This window comes from Pseudorca crassidens, chromosome 7 (assembly GCF_039906515.1).
Source record: "Pseudorca crassidens isolate mPseCra1 chromosome 7, mPseCra1.hap1, whole genome shotgun sequence".
NCBI lineage: Eukaryota > Metazoa > Chordata > Mammalia > Artiodactyla > Delphinidae > Pseudorca > Pseudorca crassidens.
In genome coordinates this window covers 103,050,333-103,072,004 of record NC_090302.1, presented here as the reverse complement: position 1 = coordinate 103,072,004, position 21,672 = coordinate 103,050,333, and the positions used below count along the sequence as shown (strand labels likewise).

At 44.3% G+C, this 21,672-nt stretch overlaps 1 protein-coding gene across 3 annotated transcripts in view; it reads right to left on the bottom strand.

The window, feature by feature from the left end:
• Positions 1–21,672, bottom strand: part of DOCK5 (dedicator of cytokinesis 5) — a 212,028-nt gene that overhangs the window by 104,520 nt on the left and 85,836 nt on the right. For all 3 annotated transcript variants that reach the window (XM_067745180.1, XM_067745179.1, XM_067745181.1), the window contains 5 exons: positions 17,575–17,630; positions 15,752–15,848; positions 5,215–5,363; positions 2,016–2,151; positions 526–683 (listed from right to left, as the gene is read on the bottom strand). In XM_067745180.1, coding sequence (XP_067601281.1) covers positions 526–683; positions 2,016–2,151; positions 5,215–5,363; positions 15,752–15,848; positions 17,575–17,630 — 596 coding nt within the window. The remainder of the gene's footprint in view (positions 1–525; positions 684–2,015; positions 2,152–5,214; positions 5,364–15,751; positions 15,849–17,574; positions 17,631–21,672) is intronic.

The following is a 21,672-nucleotide window of genomic DNA, read 5'->3' as shown; positions in this document are numbered from 1 at the left end:
CACCCCTTTATCAACTACCCCCCGCAGAATGGTACAATCATTGTTATAACCATTGAACCTACACTGAGAGGTCATTATTACCCCGAGTCTACAGTTTACATTAGGGGTCACTCTTAGTGTTGGACATTCTCTGGGTTTGGAAAAATGTGTAATGACACACAGTCACCATGACAGTATCAGAGAGGATAGTTTCACTGCTCTAAAATTCTCAGTGCTCTGCCGAGTCATCCCTCCCTCACCCCTCTCTTATGCTCCTTTGAATTCTCTGTTCCTGTCACCATGTTCGGACGAGTTTTCTGTGATTTCTAAGACCCAGGGAGTACACAAACTGTTACTACTGCACTGTTTCAGCAGCTATTCAGAATGGCTTAGCGACCCAAAGGGTTTATTTTCTACTGCCTAGAAATCCTCCCCCTCTTCTCCATCTTCCCCTCTCAAACCCAGCAAAGAAATCATCAGGGAGGAGATAGGTGAAGGCTGGGTATTTTTGCAAGGTTGACGGAAGATGACCTGGGTCTCTACTACCTGATGAACGTGGACTGGTCCGGGTCGTAGAGGGCCATGAACAACTCTGCGTCTTCCCCAATGTTGCAGACAAAGTTCTTGAAGTTCACATAGAGGCCGTAGGTATGCACGGCACTGAAGATGGACTGGCCCCGCAAGTCCAGATTCTGCAGGATTGACTGAACACAGAGGACAAGACAGAAAAACATCTTGGTTTCAGCAAGTGGGAAACGCTAGCAAAGACTCTGGCCTGCAAACGGGAGCCAAATATAATGACCACCCGAGAGAAGCACTTACTGAGAAGAAAGTGTGTGTAAGTGGAGAAGTGATCAAGTGAGAAAAATAGAACCATTATTATTTAGATGATCAAGGCGGTCCTGTGAAGCGCCTTGAACCCAAGTAATTCAATAAATGCTGTCTAAAGAGCATATTATCTAAAGTTTATGATAACTCAGGGTTTTAGGAGCTTTAAGAAGTTCTCATCTCTCACGACAATTTCTGGGTAAACCTCAAAAGCATAAACATCACGATTCATTATCCTTCTTTTGGGGAACAACTCTCATTGCAAATAAGAGATTCCACTGGACAGGTCCACCTTCAGGCATGATTAGCCATTAGATCCAGAAACACAATGAAATGTTATTACAACTGTGCTGAAGAAATAAAACCTACAAACTAAACGAAATAAACAGAAACCTCTACTCATTAGAACAGAAAGACTGGAAGAATATATACCTCAACATCAGTATGTTTGGGGAGTCATAATATTGGTGACTTTTCTCTTTTTCTATACCTTTTGAATTTTTATTTATTGTCCAATTACTATTTTTAAAATCTTTCAAACACTTTATTTGTAAATACTATTTTATTTATTTTGGAAATCATGATCTATGTACTAAATACAGAAGTTTACAGAGTAAAGAGGCTTTTCTCCCACCCAATTCTCCTTCTCAGAGGCATCCATTAATTGTCTGTTTCTTGTCTATCACTACAGAGTTAGTCTGCACATAGGCAAGCACAGATGTATGTATATTCTTTTTTGAAACACAAATAATAGTCTTTTATACACACGGTTCTGCATCTTGCTCTTTTCTGCTTAATACATTATCTTTGCAACCTTCCCAGGTCAGAATATACAAAACTGCTTTGTTCTTTTTGTAATATTTTGCTTCTAAAATGAGGAAATGAATGATTTCTAAACAACATTTCCACCTCTGTTGTCTTAACTCCTTTTCCTTCATTAAAAACAAAAGCAAAGGGCTTCCCTGGCGGCGCAGTGGTTGAGAGGCCGCCTGCCGATGCAGGGGACGCGGGTTCGTGCCCCGGTCTGGGAAGATCCCACATGCCGCATAACGGCTGGGCCCGTGAGCCATGGCCGCTGAGCCTGTGCGTCCGGAGCCTGTGCTCCGCAACGGGAGAGGCCATAACAGTGAGAGGCCCACGTACCGCAAAAAAAAAAAAGCAAAAATGGAACCTCTGGGGCCAAAGTCTGCACATCTGAGGAAGCTCACCTTCTCTTCTTGAATCTTTTCCTCAATCCTCTTCGAGGCCACTTCATGGGCCTTGAAGAGGGCGATGGTGCTGGTTTCATCGGGGTCCAAGATGTTCCCGTTGTCGTCCCGCACGACCAGATCCAACCCCAGCATTCTAGGCAGAAAGAAATGGTCAGTTGGTTCTCCTCGTCAGGAGCAGACCCTTTCCTGAAGAGTCTTCACGGAAGAACCCAGAGGATTCAGCTGAAAGGCTGGGTGCCAGACAAGTCAAGACAAGAAGAGTTCACTGGCTCTTCTCCTTTCAATTTTTGCTTCCTTTCCATACAACAATGCTAAAAAACTTATGAAAATGTTACCCAAACTCATATAATATGCAAAGTAATTTGGTCTGCAGAACCTCAACAGGAAAGGCAAAACTGGCGCTAATTCTAACCAAAGTCGTCTGACCAATGTTTCTTTCCCCTAATCATCTGTAGTTTGTTATAGGAACTATGAAAGACGAATGCTCAGATACTGGGGAGCTTACCCTGATTTCCTTAAAAGCACAGGCCTGGGGGACAGTGCTTAATTCAAGACTGTTTTTTGTTTGTTTGTTTGTTTTAATTTATTTATTTAATTTATTTATTATTTTTGGCTGTGTTGGGTCTTTGTTGCTGCGTGCGGGCTTTCTCTAGTTGTGGCAACCAGGGGCTACTCTTCGTTGCGGTGTGGGGGCTTCTCATTGCAGTGGCTTCTCTTGTTGCGGAGCACGGGCTCTAGGCGCACGGGCTTCAGTAGTTGTGACTCACGGGCTCAGTAGTTGTGACGCACAGGCTTAGTTGCTCCGCGGCATGTGGGATCTTTCCCGAACCAGGGCTCGAACCCGTGTCCCCTGCATTGGCAGGCAGATTCTTAACCACTGCGCCACCAGGGAAGCCCTTTTCAAGACCATTTTAAAGGAGATCAAGGGAGTTCCTTAGTGGCCTAGTGGTTAGGATTCAGGGCTTCCACTGCTGTGACCTGGGTTCAATCCCTGGTCGGAGAACTGAGATCCCACAAGACATACGGCGCGGCCAAAAACAACAAGAGCAACCAAAGGAATCAAAGAAGTTAAGTCCTGGCTGTTGGTATCACAAAATCTATCTCAGAGAATGGGCTCTGGTGTCAGCTGGACCAAGATTTGCATCCTGGTTTTAATACTTGCTGGCAATATGACTCTGGTCATCTACTTAATTTTGCAAAGGCCTGGTTTCCTCGTCTGTAAATTATCCCCTACCCTTCAGGGCTGTTGTGTGAATTTAATGAGATAACGCGTATATAGCACACAGTACAATATCTAGCATATAATAGGCTCTCAATGAATGTTAGCTCCTACTGGCACAAGAGCTCTGGGTGCCACACGGGAATAGTAAGGCCCATACGGTCCCTGCATGGCCCCATCCCAGCAAGGCTTTTTATGCCCGATGTGCACACAGAAGCAGAAAAAATTGTACTTAGTTCTAAGAAGTTGGGGACGGTGGTGGAAACAGGATACTGTGATCTGAACACCCAGTTCACTCCAGGAGCTAGCAGTTTAGGAGTGAGGATGTCCAAAGGGCAAGAAAGTTCAAGGATAACGGTGGCACGTGCCAAGTCTTTGGGCAGAAAGCAAAAATGTCTAATTTCCTGCCTCCCTGTTTTATAGCATCTCCATCAACTGATTCAATCTGGCAGGTCCCTTGCCATGGCGGCCAGACCCACAGGCCGCCCAGACTATGAGCAATGGGCCTTGTTGGCTGCTCAGAGACCGGATCACGGATGCACTGATGGAGTAGCTTGATTTCTTGAGCTGCTTCCAAGGGCTGAAATGAAAAGGCCAGCGTGGTCTGCTGTTTGTAGGACATTACCATCCTTTGCCAGAGACCAGAGGCCTCCAGGCTGATGCCACAGTGTGCCAAGACCCAAGAATACAGAGGCAGCATATGTGCCAGGAGGGAGCTGCTTTATCCCATCTTAGCTGTTGTTTAAGCGTCTCCCCAGGACTGTATGACTAGCAGTGCAGCTCCTGTGGTCATACTCCTGTGAACAGACAAGGGCAGAGCAACTAAGCCCGTGCGCCGCAACTACTGAGCCTGCGCTCTAGAGCCCGCGAGCCACAACTACCGAAGCCCGCGCGCCTAGAGCCCGTGCTCCGCAACAAGAGAAGCCACCGCCATGAGAAGCCCGCGCACCGCAACGAAGAGTAACCCTCGCTCGCTGCAACTAGAGAAAGCCCGCGCGCAGCAACGAAGACCCAACACAGCCAAGGAAAAAAAAAAAAAAAAAAACTAAACTAAATGTCAAATGAATCATCAACAAAAACTGAGAAACGAACCCAGTGTTTAAAAAGAGCTGGTCAGGAAGGACGAATCATCCCAGGTCACCATCAATTTTGATGAATCGACTAAATTTTTTGTCTTCCAAAGGGCAGTAACATCTGGAACCTACATAACTGACCGAGCCAATCGGAAGATGAATGATGTGATTAACTCTTTAGAGGTTATTGGAGACAGGCTATTCTGGCAAATCTGGTTTTTACACAATGTAAGCAATGGTCCCACTTAGGGGAAGACAGAAAGAAAGAGACAGAATGAGTCTGATGATGATTTAAAACACTGTTAGAAGAAAGATAGCAGGGGGGAGGAATAAATTATGGTTTGGGATTAACAGATAAACACCACTACATATAAAATAGATAAACAACAAGGACCTGATGTATAGCACAGGGAACTCTACTCAATATTCTTTAATAAACTAAATGGGAAAAGAATCTGGAAAAGAATAGATACATGTATAACTGAATCACTTTGCTGTACACCTGAAACTAACACAACATTGTAAAGCAACTATACTCCAGTATAAAATAAAAACTAAAGAAAAAGGAATAAAGATAGAGATAGTCCCAGGTCCCCAAAATTGTCAGCTTCTGATGCTCAGACCCTCTGAGTTCGTCTGGCAGTGGAGTTGCTTCCATTCAAGCCCCATATTCCCTGACCATCCATCATCTCCTTGAGACCAGAGATCCAGCACAGGGTCTGGCCCGTGAAGGGCATTGCCAAATTTTCTTCTACAAAATTAAATATTTTCCAAGGCAGAAAGAGAACAGTTAAGCATTGTTCTTTGGCAACTCCAAGATCACAAGCTCATGGTGAGCTGTGTCCTTAGCATGAAGGTGCGTGTTTTTTTCCAAGTTCTCAGTGAAAAGTCATCCCTGGTTTACCTGTTCCCGTGATCAATTTTGGCTGTGACCTTCATCTTGAGCTCTGCCAGTTCGTCCTTGGGGAGGGTTCCAGACAGGATCTGGGACCGCCACTCGATCAGGCTGTACGTCATCTGCTGCAGCTGGCGGAAGAGCGTGACCTTGTTGTTCTAAGGTGGGAAAATGAGGCAGAGCAAAGGACCAAAAAAAGAGAGAAAAAAAAAAAAGGTGTGATGGAAGATGAGAACATCTTTGGACCCGATCCTTTATAAGGTGTCATTTAAGCAATTAATTCTGCCATGCAGTGAGCTGTGCACATTGAGGCGACCTTGTTACATCACTAGGGATGGCTTTGCTCTGACCCATTCCCACTTCCTCCTTTGGTGCAGGTTTAAAACAGATAAGCACTTGTAGGATGGATAGGACGGATGGTTAGTCCTAACTCATAAGTGTACCAAGTCATCCACGTCCCCTAAAATTCTGCCCATGTCCCTCCTTTACTTAAAACCCTCCAGGGATTTCCACTGTCCTCCAGATACACTAGATCGCACATAAGTCCTTCCTATCTTGGCTCCTACCCACATTCCCAGCTGCATTGTACACCGATCACTACCTGAAAAATCTACGCTCCTTCCACGCAAAGCGATGTCCATTTCTCCCAAATGCTCCAGGCTCTCTCAGTAAGTGACTCCTCCACCTGGAACCACTTTTCTCCTCTTCCTCCCCATGAACACTCCCCATCTCTCGCTCACACACCACACCCTCCTCCAACTGCTAATTCTGACACCTACAGAATCTCAGAAATCTCTTCCTCAAAACCTAACTCTGGGTTGGCCATCTCTCCCACAGCTGCTGGAACTTATTCCTATGCCAGCACTCGTAACCTGAACCACCCTGGCTTGCTGTCCTCTCCCCTCAGATGGTAAGAACCTATAGGACAAGGAGCTTGTTCAGTTTTGGATCCCTAGGAGCTAGCAGGCACTTTATAAAATGTACTGCATCAGTGAATTCTGGATGGAGAAAGAATTGTAATTTCAGAGATAAGGGATCATCGAAAAGAGAATGTGAAATATTAAAGTCCCCATTGAATTGCTAGACCATCCGGAAACTGTTAGACCTGGAATAATGAAACCATTATTCTGGGCTTCAGTAAGAACTTCCTGTAACTGAACTAAAATTAACTTACAACCAGCTAATTATTTGTGCCTCAGTCATATTGAGTCTAATACTTGATATCCATGCCATTATGACCCTGGTTCTACCTGAAGGATTCATTCATTAAAAAAAAAGAAAAAAAGAGTCAATAAGCATTTACCACGTGCTGGAAATAAAGTTCCTGCACATTCCAGAAGGAGAATGCAGCAATAAATAAGTAAACTTTTATATACATATATGTAAATATATTAAAATTATATAGTAAATATAAACATATCAATATCATATATAATATTACATACATTATATGTATATAATATTTATGTATACACACGCAGGATAATTTCAGATTATAAAAAGTGCAAGAAGGAAATAGGGCAATATGATAGGGTGTACCTGGGGGAAGGAGGCCACTTCAGATAGAACAGTCAGGAAAAACTGTTCTGTGCATTCCTTTTGATACACAAATATATACCATCACCCCCTATATACTATGAGACCACTTCTTTTTTATTTATAGGTGAAGAGTCATGATATATTTGTATAACCATACACTTCTAAAATGACAGGGAAAATTAGGTACAGCAATCCCAGGTACAGACACCTGGGTCATGGTATCGACTAGAATCAGGGCTGAAAATATCCAAGATACTCGTGAAGAACCAGTAAGTGTGGAGTGAAGAGCCCTCAGCCTAAGTGGGGACAGTGAAGACATCAATGGGATTAGCAGATGTGGTAAGAGCCCTACAAGAAGTTCAAGGTTCTATGAGAACACAGAAGAAAGAGAGGAAGAACTCATCTATCTGCGATTGCAATAGGCTCTGCTAATACCATTGATCTGAAAAACACAGAACGCGCAAGCTGATGAAAATTCTGAAACCGCCTACATTTTATGCTTTTAGCATTTTCTGAATTGCCTCTTTCTCATCAGCCAGTCTTTAGAAAAACGTAAATGAGACTTTTAAAAGCAAAGGTAAAACGACCCTGTGTTTGTTCATTCAATTCCATATAAAATGTTTCCAACTCATTGTCTTTCTAACTGAGAAATTAAGCCCATAAAACTGTAGGGATCTTTTTTCTTCTTGCAATCTATTTTTCTACTCCTCGTTAGTTTTTTTTCAATGTTTTCTCATTTTAATTAAGATATTAGGTCTCATAATATGGTAAAGAAAGGGCTCTGAGACTCAGGGGATCCACTATGAGACAGCGCTTTGTTTGGGGCATATATTCACAAGTCCTTGGTCTCAGTTATATGACACACTATTCAAAGCAATTTAATTATTGCCTGTCCATATCAGCCTGCTTGGCCAAGAGTTCCCCCCCAAGAAGGATGAAGATGGTCATTCTTTTCTGGTTCACTTTGCCAAATTAATTGTGAGTAGACACGCTGGAACACACCAAAGGAAGCGACTTTTCCATTTACTTTAAGGAAACAGATTTTGTTGCCACATTCCTAAGATTGTTCTACGTGGATGTTCTATGCAGTAGCTGGCCCCTGACACTTTCTGGGTTCCTGGGGAAGCAAATGAGGACAGGTGAGGAGAAAATCAAGCTCTCCCCATCAACACCAGAAGCCAAGGACTCAGGTCTCCATCTTTCCTCCCTGTTACACCCAAGCCTGCCCATTACAGAGTGCCTTTTCTCCTGTCTCTAGCCTCCACTAATCTCAGTCTTTTTATACTAGCAGCCATTGTCACAGAATTCAGGAGGGCAAGGAATGTATTTAATAATTTCTTTGATCCTCTCCGCAGAATAAGCCTGGGACACAGGAGCGACCGAAAAACAAACTGTGACCGCTTGAACTTAAAATAACACTCTGGGGCTTCCCCGGTGGCACAGTGGTTGAGAGTCTGCCTGCCGATGCAGGGGACACGGGTTCGTGCCCCAGTCCAGGAAGATCCCACATGCCGTGGAGCGGCTGGGCCCGTGAGCTATGGCCGCTGAGCCTGCGCTCCGCAACAGGAGAGGCCACAACAGTGAGAGGCCCACGTACCGCAAAAAATAATAATAATAATAAAATAACACTCTGGTTTCGGTTTGAGGAATAGCTACACAAAATAGAGAAATCTAAATATTCTTCTAACTAGACAGTAAGGATACTCCTGTATTTGCTTAGAAGTTATCCCTCTTTTCTACCTGACGATCTTTGAGGTCTCACTTTTTACATTTCTATTCTGGGTGTCTTTTTTTTTTTTTTTTTTAAGAATTTCTAAAGAGAAGAAAAAAGGGACAAGAAGAAAAGAAACAGCTTTATCTTCAATAGCGGTAGAAATACAGAAGCCATCCTTTGAGTCATTTAGAAATTCTGAGGGCCACTGAGACAATCGGTACCACCCCACTGGGTGTCAGAAAACCTGGGTTCTATTCTTCACTTTCTTTCCCAAAGAATGCGGACCAGAGTCAAAAGCCTCTTTCTCTGGGCCTCCACCCCACCTCTCCCTCTGCAAAAGAATCAGTATTTCCTCTGTCCACCAACCTCTCCTCTTCCACTGTAAACCTTCTTTGCTGAAAGTACAGGGGACTTGGTCTCTATCTCTAATTCCATCACTAACTTGGCTAAGTGACTTTGAGCAAATTATTCCCTCTGGGATATGCCCATCTGTAAAATCGGGGGACCAGCAATGAGATCCATTCCCAAGGATAAGCGTCTTCAAGTCTATGGCTGAGACATTAAATTCAATTACTCCTCCAAGCAACTTCCTGATTAAATATATCTGACTCGGACCGTCTCGGTCCTGATGTACTCACACAGTGTGGTGGCTCTATATCAAATTTCCCCCGTATATAGCTCTTCGAAATGAATCTCATGTCTTTTCTGAGTATCTGGACCTTCCGGGAACCGGGATGGTTGGTGTCTTGGTCTTTCTGTGTCCTGTGCTGCGCTGACCCTTAGCTCTGGGAGGACATGAATCCGCAGGGGCCCAGCCTCTCTTCCCATCCATCCATCCTAGTGCTTTTTCTGTCAGCTAAAGGCTTGGCCTGACTAGCAAACGCTCGATTTTTAAAGAAAAGATTCCGGTAAAAGACAGTTTTCGCCTCTGGAAGTAGTGCAGGAAATCCTGGAAGCCCGGCACCAAAGTCAGAGGAAAGCAAAACTGGAAAAACACCCAAAGCGCCACCTCTGCCCTGTTCTGGCCATCGCCCCATCTCCTCCTGCCTCTCCTGAGAGCCATGCATCAAAGCAGGCTTGCAACTCACAGCTGAAATGCCCTGACACCAGGACGAAGCTTTCTATGGGAATTTTCTGTCCTTAGTAATAAGCGATCAGACGCCCGGCTTCAACCTTGAGATCAGCTTAATTACACTTCAGAGCATATCCTCCAGCAGCCAGTAATAACCACCAGTTCAAAAAGATTAGACTTGAGTAGCTTTAATCTGCCTGGATATGCAAAGATGGGATGAAAGGGCAATTCATGGTGTGTCCGGCAAGTCTCCCCACCCCCGCCTTGGTGACAGGCACTTTCTCTGCTCTAGATTTTTACAGGACTGCAGGCCAGCCCTAGGTTCTATTTTGCTGGTAAATTTTCAATGAGAGGAGATCAATCCTTTCAACGAACTGCATTTTAGCAATTAAGTTCACTTGATTCAACAAGATGTATTAACCACCTTCCACCACCAGGCTCTTCTGCAATCTCTTTTCCATAAGAAAATCGGATCAGGTTCATTCTGCCGAACTTGTATGAACAAAACAGCCTGGCTGACCAAACCTCGCCAAACCATTTCGCCCACTGGAAGGTGGGAAACAGCACTGCACTTAATCTCAGGGTGAGGCATTAGAGAGTATGTTTATGATGACCAAACACCTCAGAATTCCTGGGACAGCTCCTCTTCCAAAAAGTCTTGTCCCGACGTCCGCACAAATATACTCCAACTTGTCAGTTTTCAAGACCTGAGTTTTAGTTGAGAAAATAGGATAAGTATGATGTGGGGTGCAGATCTGTGCATATTCAAAAAGTATAACTGGGTTGTCACTGGAAAGGTAAACTTAGATATGACATCCAATCATCGTGTAGAAATCAATGCATAGGGGTTCCCCCTTCTAGCTGAGGCAACTCACATGGCAGGGAAGAAGGAAAAGAAGCCAAGTTCAGCTCACTGGATCTACTTTTCACGGCTGGGGAAACCCGCAAGATCCTGAGAGGCAGCAGGAAAGAATGAATGGAATACTTTAAAACTATCCACCTAGCGTAGCTCAGTGACTCTAGGGCTGGAAGGGAGCCCACCGGGTAGGTAGCAGGCACACCCTTAAATGAGCTCAGGGCAAAATTCCATGTGGATCTAGTTCTCCTAACACTTTTCAACATGAATCAGCTCTTTCCTGAAGCAACGTAGTCAGGGGAGAGTCAGGGGCTGTCACATTTTGACAATGTACAGGCACTGTCCCAGGAATGTGACACAGATTATCTTATTGAATTCTACAGCAAATCTGCAAGGCATGTGTAATATATAATTACCACTGAAGCCGAGGAAAGGAAAACTCAGGAGGTCAAAGGACTTGTGTGGGCTGTAAAATCCTCTAGTGGCACACCCTGAACCCAAATCCCTGCCTGCAGAATCTGTGTTCTTCCTGCTTGGGTTTGTTTGCACTAACTATGACTGGGTTTGTTATTTTTTTCTGAATATAAAAGCGCATACCAAGTAAAGGAGCAAGTGAGAATTTTTTTTTTTTTTTTTTTGGCCACACGGCGCAGCCTATGGGATCTTAGTTCCCCGACCAGGGATTGAACCCGGGCCCTCAGCAGTAAAAGCGTGGAGTCCTAACCTCTGGACTGCCAGGGAATTCCCAGCAAGTCAGAATTTAAGAACCAGCCGCCTGTCTGACCCCAATGCCCCCGGTTTTGCCATTTCACCAGGCAACCACGTCCTCCTTCACAGTGTTCCCTCCTTTCCTGATCAAGCACTGAAAACGCCCGGTAAATAGGTTCCAATGCAGGATCAGCAGTGCAGGCAAAGCTCGTCAGAAACTGCGGTGCATTTGCAGGCAGCATCTGCGTGCTTCCCTTTTCCTTTCTGGAATGATCCCTGTCTCTTGGACTGGAACCTAAGCTAAGGAGGCTCACTATCTACGGGGAGAAACACATAGACTAGCTACTGAGTGCTCAAGGCCGCTCCGCCTAAGACCACACACAAGACAAAGGAAGTGACCTTGGATAAGGGGGAACAGGGAAGGGAGCTTCAGAGTCTCCCAGTCTGGCCAGAGCGATGGCGAGCCAGGCTGCCCCGAGGGAGGACGGACGGACGGACGTCCAGGGCGGGCGGCGACTGTTTCCAGCTAAGACATCAAGACTCTCATGCTCACGTTTGCAGAGTCCTTGAGGGTCTGCCTGCGCGATGATTTCTTTTTTTTTTTTTTTTCCCACGCTACGATAGTTAATTTTATTTGTTCAAGGACTCATCTTGCAAGCATTAAACCAAGCTTGGGCTTTGATTCTGGGAGCCCAGATTCACATACTTAGGAAGATAAGAGCAGACTGTGCTCCATGTATAGGGATGAAAACTAAAGGCTCGCGGTTAATCACACTGTAGTTTTAAGTTTCTACAGCCTAGCGGCCAGATGTCACAGGTCCTTTAGGTCCTTCTGGGTGCCCCAGATGACTTCTTTTTATGCCCTCACAACGCTATGGAGTAAACAAAGCAGCTTTTGCATCATTTTAACAGATGGGTAAAATCCAGCAGACACTTGGAGACTTCAAGCACTTCGTCCAAAACCAGAGTCAGTCAGGGCAGGGCCTGGATGAGAGACCATGCTTCCTAATTTCTAGTCCCCTGTCTGTCCCCTACAGCTTGCTTCTTCTCCAAAGCATACAGGAAAGATAATAAATTCATAAATAATACTAATATAACAAAGAGAAAAAAGGAACGTGCGGGAATTACCATTTCTTCTTTCTACTCTGGATGGGTGGGTTCCTCTCTCCTCGGCATGGCCGCCACATCCCCACTTTAAAACATATTTATGGTAATTTCACAAGGTTATGGTATGACTGCTAAAAAGAAATCACAGCTATACAAATATCTTTCCCTTCTAGAATAATTACCTGTGGCTACATGGCTGGGCTTAACATGGTTAGTGGATTGTATTTTCTTCTCACTTAAGACTCTGTACCTACCTCCTAAATTTCTCATGAACTGAGACTGATAAGAAGAGAACTAAGAAATGTGTTGTAGAGAAAGGCGGAGGCTCTAAGATGTCTTTAAAGACACCAAACACAATGCCTGGTTTCATAATCTGTGGGAGAAAATGCGTGAGAGATAAAAGTACTGATGTAGATTAGGAAATCCTGTATTCATCTTTACACAGACTGAAGGAACTTACACACAGAATCAGAAAGCAAACACCAATAAAAATGCTTGTGTGTGGGCTCCCTGGTGGCGCAGTGGTTAAGAATCTGCCTGCCAATGCAGGGGACACGGGTATGAGCCCTGGTCCGGGAAGATCTCACATGCCGCTTGCAGAGCAACTCAGCCCGTGCGCCACAACTACTGAGCCTGCGCTCTAGAGCCCGTGAGCTACAGCTACTGAGTCCGCTCACCACAACTACTGAGCCCATGCGCCACAACTACCGAAGCCCGTGTGCCTAGAACCCATGCTCCGCAGCAAGAGAAGCCACTGCAATGAGAAGCCCGTGCACCACAATGAAGAACAGCCCCCTCTCGCCGCAACTAGAGAAAGCTCGCGCGCAGCAACAAAGACCCAGTGCAGTCAAAAATAAATAAATTAAATAAATAAACTTATTTTTTTAAAAAACGTGTGTGTGTACGCGCGCATGTCTCGGGGCGGGGGGCGGTGATTGAAACCTACAGATCTGAGTTCCCTTAACTTTTTTCCCAGTGAATCATAATATTTAAGGCTTGTTACTTTTTTTAATATAATATTTATTTATTTATCTAGGCTGCGCCGGGTCTTAGTTGCAGCACGCAGGATCTTCATTGCAGCATGTTTATTTGCAGCACGTAGGCTCTTAGTTGCGGCACGCGGGATCTAGTTCCCTGACCAAGGGTCAAACCTGGGTCCCCTGGATTGGGAGCATGGAGTCTTACCCGCTGGACCACCAGGGAAGCCCCAAGGCTGGCTACTTTGACATACAGATGTTTGAGAAAGCATTTCAGAAATTCTGCCTGAAGTGAACTGTCAATGCTTTAGGAAGGGACAGAAAAAAGAAAGCCAAGATTTCCATTTGAAATGGATCATTTCTGAATGGGTGAGCATGCTATCAAAAGAAGGAGCAGATTCTCAGCCCTATCAACTGATTAACATCCCCACAATGAATACCTTCTAGTCAACCAATAGCAGCTATAAGACATCTAAAAAATAACTCACAGCAACAAAATAATTATTTTATGAGATGTCAAGATTAAGATGGGAAATGTGCTGCCCCCCCCCCCCCGAGAGGAGGGTGGAATTTTCTTTTTTTTTTTTTTAACTTAGAACTCAATTCTGCTATTAAATAGTGGAACTTCCACATAGGAAATCCTCAACCAGAGCTTAAAAGATTTTGGAAACACAAATACAGGAACCATATTTCTTCCTGGCTCACTTATTTCTCATTCCTAGTCAATAGCAGACTTGGCACAATTATCTGTGGACACGTACTAGACACAGATCATGAACTAAGCACAAGAGTTGTGTTTTAGCAAGAAGAAAACTCTAGCTCATTCCTGCTCTCCACTCTTGTAGATTACAGCTGTAAAAATCTCATTTCCCAGTACTTATTAGCTAATACGTTTTTCACCACTCGCCAATTTCCAGAAAGACTATGTTGAGGAACTCACCCATCCATCAACCTTGTTACATCCACCACTAACCAATCGATTAACCGGAACCAGAGAGTGCTTTCAATAGAAGGAGATCGATGTAGGCAAAGGGCTTAAAACATCATCTCTCCCCAGCTTGTGAGTTAAGAATTTACAGGTTAGCTCTCTCCTCAATGAAACATAAAGAGATCAAAAGATCACTTGCATTACAAGGCACTGTGCCCCAGGGGCCAGATGATTGGTTCAGGAGGAAGTGCTCCCATAGTCCAGAAGGAAACATTATGGATTGGTGTGTTTGGAGACACATTATGAAGAAAAAAGGACTTCAGCAGGGGCCTTGAAGGATGGGCAGGCAGAGAAAAATCACGTGCTTTTCCACAGAAGGGGTTGGTGATTTCTATTGCTGTGCTCCACCCTGGGAAACCAAAGCCCTGGGAAATGATCTTATACTAACTGCTAGAAGTTATGCTAGAATGAGTTTCGATTCCTGTTTTTAGTACAAGGGTCTAGAGTGAGGTGCTCCCAGTTACTTAGTAAGATCGGCTTTTGAGAGTTAAAATGTAGAATCAATATATGACTGAAAAAAACTTGGATGAACTAAGCCACATAAGGAAAGAGACTGGCTCCCAGGCATTGAGTCGAGTCCTGACTGATCTCATTCACACATTGGGCCGGGGAATATATCAGTACATTCCTAGGAATTCTTAGTCAGCCATGGAAGCCTGGAAGATGCCTACAGAAGGCAAGACCTCATGATGCCTACCCACAAGGTCTCCAGGAAAGAGGAAACTTTAGAAAACAGTGTCTATGCATTCACAGTGCCTGAGAAAGGAGCTTCCTAAAGTGGACATGGGTGCAGGCTTGCTGCCGTCAGACTCAAGGTTCTTGGCCTCCTGCAAGATGGCTGCCCCAGGTGTTCTCAGCCTGATAATATTATTAAGTGCTAGATTTACCTTGCCTTGACTGCAAACCCACACACAAAACTTGTGATTATGGTTTATCAGGGAGAGCATGTGCTGGTTCCTGTGTCATTTCCCACTGACCTGGCATATCTTATTAGCATCCTAAGGTCAAACCATTGCTGTGAGAAACAGTACTATGAATTGGCCTCAAAAAGAAGACTCTTCAGAGCATGGTTTAATGTGATTCATGTTCCAGCATCGGTAAGGTACACAGAAGGTAGAGAGTGCACCCTCATAGGAGCCCTCATGGGGCTGAGCACTGAAACAGTGACAAATGTCTATTCACTGGGATACACACAGAGGCCAAGAGCAGGTCCCTCAATTTCCCCATTGATAAACTGGTAATAATTACAGCTACTTTATAGGAGTGTTATGAGGATTAATAGTTCCTGGCACTTAGTAGGGACAATGTGTTTGCAGCTCTTACTATCCTTATAACTTTACAATCAGCATGCGAGTTGGGAAAATACTGACCTAATGATTATGCCCACCTCCTCCACCACCCACATCATCAACCGCTCTACATGGCGAAAGTGGGAATCTGCTGGTTATCAGCCATTGCGCTGTCCGGGTAAGATACACCCACTCCATACAGAGAGCTAATGAGTGGCCGATCCCTTGCAGCAGAAAAGATGGGCTGAGGGCCCAGGAATAATGCCACAGGCTCCAAGCACCAGGGGCAAACTCACCACGTAGAGCTTGCGCCAGATGACGGCCCATTCCCGCAGTGTCGAGGTGAGCTCCTGTACCAGTGGAAGCTCCCCGGGAATCACAGTCTCGTGCTGCCTAAAGAGAACAGAAAGATGCTCCCTTCACTCCGGGTGGATCACCGTGGCTTTCCTTGATGGAGGTCATGATCCCCACAACTCAAAGATAGGAATGGGCTGGCTGGGCTTCAACCAAAAAAAAACCTTGTCCATTTAGGGAAGGTTTGGGTAGAGAATTTTTACCACATCAAGCAGCTGAGAAAAGAGAAAGAGCTTAACACACCCCGATTCTCGAAATGAATGGGTATAGAGCCCAGCCTCTATCTCCCCATTCTGGATCTTTACAGGAACTTCAAATACCAACCAGGCTGGCTACAGCAATTGCCAGGGATGGAAGCCCAAATCCAGTACTTTCGCTTGTTCTGCCAAGCAGCCATTTCACTAGGGAGGGTGGGTGGGTGGAGAAGTGTTCATGGCACAAGGGTCCTGGGGCTTGGAGCCTCACACAGGACCTGCTGTGGGACTGAGGTGGGACCCTCTTTTGCAGTGGTACTAGGTTTGTTTCTCATCTGCTGTCTCACTGCACAGAAAACGTACATATACCCAAATCCTCACTTAAAGCAGACTTTTAACAAGGCAAACCTGACACTCATGCACATAAATCCCGTCTGGTATTTTTATGATTAGCAAAAGGAGAAAAGGAGAGAGCAAAAGCAGGCAAACAAATGGGGATTAGTGGTGGAACTGCCAGGCGTAAATAAGAATACAAGACACCCCGTTAGGTTTGGATTTCAGATAGATTAAAATAATTTTTAAGCGTAAGTATGTCTCAGGAAATATCTGAGACGTGCATGCAAAAAATTACTTGTTATCTGAATTTCAAATTTAACTGGGCATCCTGCATTTTACCTGGCAACATTAGTTGGTTGGGAATATGCCCCCAACCCTGCCCTTCCACCAACGTGGCTGTAAGTGACCCTGGAGGCTGCCTAGGAATCAGAAAGAAGATTCTCCAGGAGGGCAAGACAACTGTTTTTCAGCCCCGATTATGTGTGAATTTGGGCACGTCTCCATCTCTCGTCTATAAAACGAGGGTGCAGAACTTATGGCTGAGAATGTTCTCTGCCGCTGTTAGCCACAGTGCCTCTGTGACCCACTCCACACTCTCTAACGGCCCTGGGATTCCTGCTCCAGGCTCTCTTTATTCCCTCCTTAACTCTCCTGCCCGCTGGCTCACCAGCTAAGTGGATTTTCTCTGCAGAGCGCATTCGCACACATTAGTTAGTTCATAATTTCACATCAAGTTCATGACCTACGTGGGGACGGGTTTGTTTTCTCTGATTTGCAGGGGGAAAGCCCCAGGTGCACTGATTCGTCCAAGGTTCAGAGCTGAATAGTGCAGGTTGTTGTATGCTCACCTATCACCCCCCAAGGTTCCCAAACAGGCGGCTCTCAGGTCTTAAGGGCCAAAGAGCACCAAATATTCGTGTACGTGCACACTCACGCGCGCACGCACACACACACGTGCACGCGATCAGTGAGCAGCCAGTGCAAGAGGAAAGTAAAGGCCCTCTCCATTCATTATCTGTCTTTACTGTTCTGTGGAAGGAATAGGTATCGAAACAGAAGACAGAAGAAGGAAAGATGTCAGGAAACAGTTTTTATTCATTTCCCTTTCATCCGAGAAGTGGAATTGATGAGCTGAGACAATAATGCACAAAATGGTATTTTCTGACTTCATAAAATCTATAAGGATACTTTACATCTTCCTCACCTGGTAGGCGTCTTCCTACATTAGAACTTACCCACGGTCTTCTACAGTGGCCTCTTTCAAATGGATATATGTTTCAGGAAAAATACCCTACGGAGAGAAGAACTTGGGTTACGTGGCCGTAAAAATCTCAGCCCAAAGTAAGGAGCACAGACAGCAGCAAGGATGAGTGGGGGAGGGGAAAGGACGCCTGGATAACAGCTACAGTTTGCAGTCAAGGTTGCGGGACATCAATTACATCCCCTGCCTACCTAAATGAAAGCAAGCCTGAAACACTGAAAAGGTATAAATTAATCCTCGGGTTCAGAGAGCATAAAATAAATGCTCTGTAAATGACCAGGCATACATGCCCGGGTCAGCTCAGAGCTGCCATAATGGTAAAGTGTTTAATAGTGAGATCTTAAAACCCCTCCAGGTCTTACATGCCATGATATGCTTCCCTTAAAGGGTTTCATATAATTAGTGAGATGGAGGGCTATGTACTTACTGGCCCATAAAATTATAGTGATTTTCTAGAGTCATTCCCCTCAGCACTTTCACTTAAACAAAATGCATGGAATCAATTAGGACTTGTTATCTGGTTATTTTTAGCACTTTCCAGTCTCAAATTGCTCTCCATTCTATGACCCTAAGAGGCAATTCGTCGACGGTATTGTGACATTGCCCGTGGGGAAACTAAGCCCAGAAAGACCTAAGAGAAACACTGTAAAGTGGTGGGTAAAAACTGCAGAACTGAAGATTGCATCTAACCAACAGGAAGCAAGCCATGGATGTGAGTTTTCTTAAAAGCCGAAAGCTTCTGTTATTCAACCGCATGATATGCTCATCAATAAACAGAGACACTGCCATCTAGAAAAGCACTGCTGGTCCCTGTTTTATGGTACTTCTCAGGCCAGACCGGGAGAAGCAGAAGAAGCTGTTCAACAGGCCCCATTGGCTCAACTGCTCATAGCCCTGAGCCTGTAGATGTGCGACCACGTGGACACCCAACGTCAGGGGAGACTGATCACAGGATGGGAGAGGGATGGCTCACTCCCTGGGAGGCTGGGTCAGGGATGCGTGCGTACCCAGTGATCCTTAATCCATTCAGAGCCAGAAAACTAGTGCATTTCAACCCCGGTTGGTCTTGCGTCTAGTTTTATGTGCTATGTTTATCTGAGCAATTCTCTCCTTTCTCTCTTTTAATCTTTTGCCAGTAAAACAGGAAACAGCAAGAAAATTGGAGACTATGCTGCTCCCAGCATTGGTGATGACAAGGTAGATCCTGCCACTGCTCGAGTCAGAAGCAAAATGGCCATCCTTTCCCACCAGGCAGGAAGAACCAAAAAAAAAAGCACAGGCATACCCGCCCTTCCTCGCGTTCAGAAACGGGCAGGTGTGGGGCATATGAGTGAGAAAGCATTATCCCAATCTTGTGACTCATGAAGACCCAGAACACACGTAGAGACAAGGTAACACCGACCTCTTTCATTATAGGGACAGGATTCAGAGTGATTTTGGAAAACCAATCAAAGAGTTAAATACAAACAAAAATTCAATGTGTGTGTAATTCCTTCTGGGCCAGATTAACGGGGTTCCAAAGCTCCAGATCTGTCCTAAGGATGCCTAAGAAACCTTGGGTGTTTCTTCTATCCGCTAGGTTGAGGTAAATGTTTTGTTGACGACGATCTTACGACGATCTTTGTGGAGAACCAGGCTTGGATGCCCATCGCTCACCTTGATGACAGGATGCTGAGTGAAATGAGCCAGACACGAAAGGACAATTACTGTCTGATCTCACTTGTATGAAGGACGTAGAGGAGTCAAATTCATAGGGACAGAAGTAGAACGGGGGTTAACAGGGGCTGGAGGAGGGAGGAAGGGGAAGTTTGCGTTTAGTGCGTACAGAGTTTCAGTTTGGGATCATGAAAAAGTTCTAGAGTTGGATCGTGGTATGTTTGCACAACAATGTGAACGTACTTAATACCCCTGCACTGGCCATTTTAAAAGAGTTAACGTAGTAATTTTTTTATCAAGTATATTTTACTACAATAAAAAAGCTGTCCAGAAATCATAAAAAGGTGGAGCGTCGAAACCACTCAAAGTAGCAGTTATCAGGAGCCGTATTTGCAGGTTAAAATAAGATGTAACACCGCTGGTCCCAAGGAATATCCTGGCAGAAGATTTTTCAAATCAGGAAGAGAAAGGACCAATTAACTGTTTCATACATCTATAATCTGATGACTGGTCTCCTAATAACTGGGAGAAATCCAAAACTGAAACATTCGTAATACAAGTGGCTTATTTTGTGATGTCTAAGCAGATCATACACAGATAATTTATAGTGGGTATACAGGCATGATTTTCCCATTAAGAGAGTATCTATGTTGTTGTATTTTCACTCTGTTACTTGCAGGCATCATCTTTCCATGATAACATAGGTCCACTTACAGCCATTTAATTGCTCTGGTAAATCGGAGGCTGTAGGCCCTTACCTACACCATTCTGACACACAGAGAGCCAGAATAAACCTAGGTAATATATTTCTGATTCACAGCCTATCTCTCAGTTTTGCTTGTGCTATCTCCATGCAACCTACCCACTTGAGGGGGGGGAAATATGAACTGATGATTTTCCAGATATTGCCCTTCTCTAGAATTCCATAATCCTGCCAGGATCAATAATCAGTTTCTGCAAAGCTCTTGGCTTCTTCCATTTGTAAAACCACTAGCATGTTTTATCACCACTCTAACCGGTTAGGTCTGCTTGTAAATAACACCAAAAATTTCCATTAAAACAATAGGCTTTTCAAATAGCTCTTCCCCTAAAGCCTGGCAAACAAGGAAATAGCATTAGGAATAGCATTTCAACTAGGCTGGATTCCCTAACGAAGGGGTGTCAAAGTTGAGCATAATTCATGACAGCTGACTTGGAATTCCCTGTTTTTCCTACTACAAAGATATTTCAACTTATAAGTCAACAAGGAAATGCATGGCCCTTGTTTGTACTATTATTTCACTGAACTACAAAGTTTAGCTATCAAGAACTAAGAAAAGCTCTTACTGAAATAATTCTTTTCAAGAGTGAGACTGGAAGTTTAAAAGGGTTTCAAAAAACTTTAAAACACACCGAGACCTTGTCATTTAGATCTTAGTGAAGCACCCCATCCACCCACTTTCCAAAGCAGACAACAGATGGGTTCTGATATATCACAGGATGCCTTAGAGATGTTCCGAAAAGATTCTTACAGACTGTAGACCCTCTGAAAGGGAAAACTGTGGTCTGGGGCCTTGTTTCAACACAATTCACATTCACCAGTTAAAAAACTCCCTTGGATCTTAATGTTCAGATGATCTTAACTGAGAGTGGATTTTTGTTTATGTTTTAAAATTAACTTTTTTTTTTAAAGGATTGGTAATTAAGCGACATTAAGTATTGCTGCTCCTGAAGAAATTGAGAACTTCAAAATTGTTCACTCTATTCATGCTTTGAAAAATAACTACCACCTCCATAATTATGAGTAAAATAAACACTATACGGTTAAACCCAAACCAAGAAGCAGAGGTGGCTGTAAACGAGGTTCTCTAGTTAACAAGCATCCCAGAAGAAAAGGTCTTCTGCTTTGGTCCTATCATGCTCTCATTCACGCCAGAACGTCTGCTGTCTTAGGTCCTTATATGAAAGCTTGGGGAAACTAAAGTCAGCAAGAGATTATTCATTTAATCAAATAATTTATCATTGTTTTCATTATAATTAAGCTGAAAATGAAGACATGGGACACAAGCATCTAACTGTGGGTAGAAAAATTCAGCATCAGGATTTGGGGAGGGATAAAAGGATCAAAATTGTGGGAGTTGATACCTGCATTAAAAGCAAATACGCCTTTATTTGGGTAGATTAGTAACCTGTCACAGTTAATAAACTGTGTGTGTACACACACATGTGCAAATACTGAGTGCTATCTGAGAGTCAACAACATAGAAAGCTTGAGTAGGACAGTCCTGTTTTGGGGGGTTTTTTGGGTGTACCACGCAGCACATGGGATCTTAGCTCCCTGACCAGAAATCGAACCCAAGCCTGCTGCACTGGAAGCATAGAGCCTTAACCACTGGACCACCAGGGAAGTCCAGGACAGTCCTGGTTTTAAATGGCC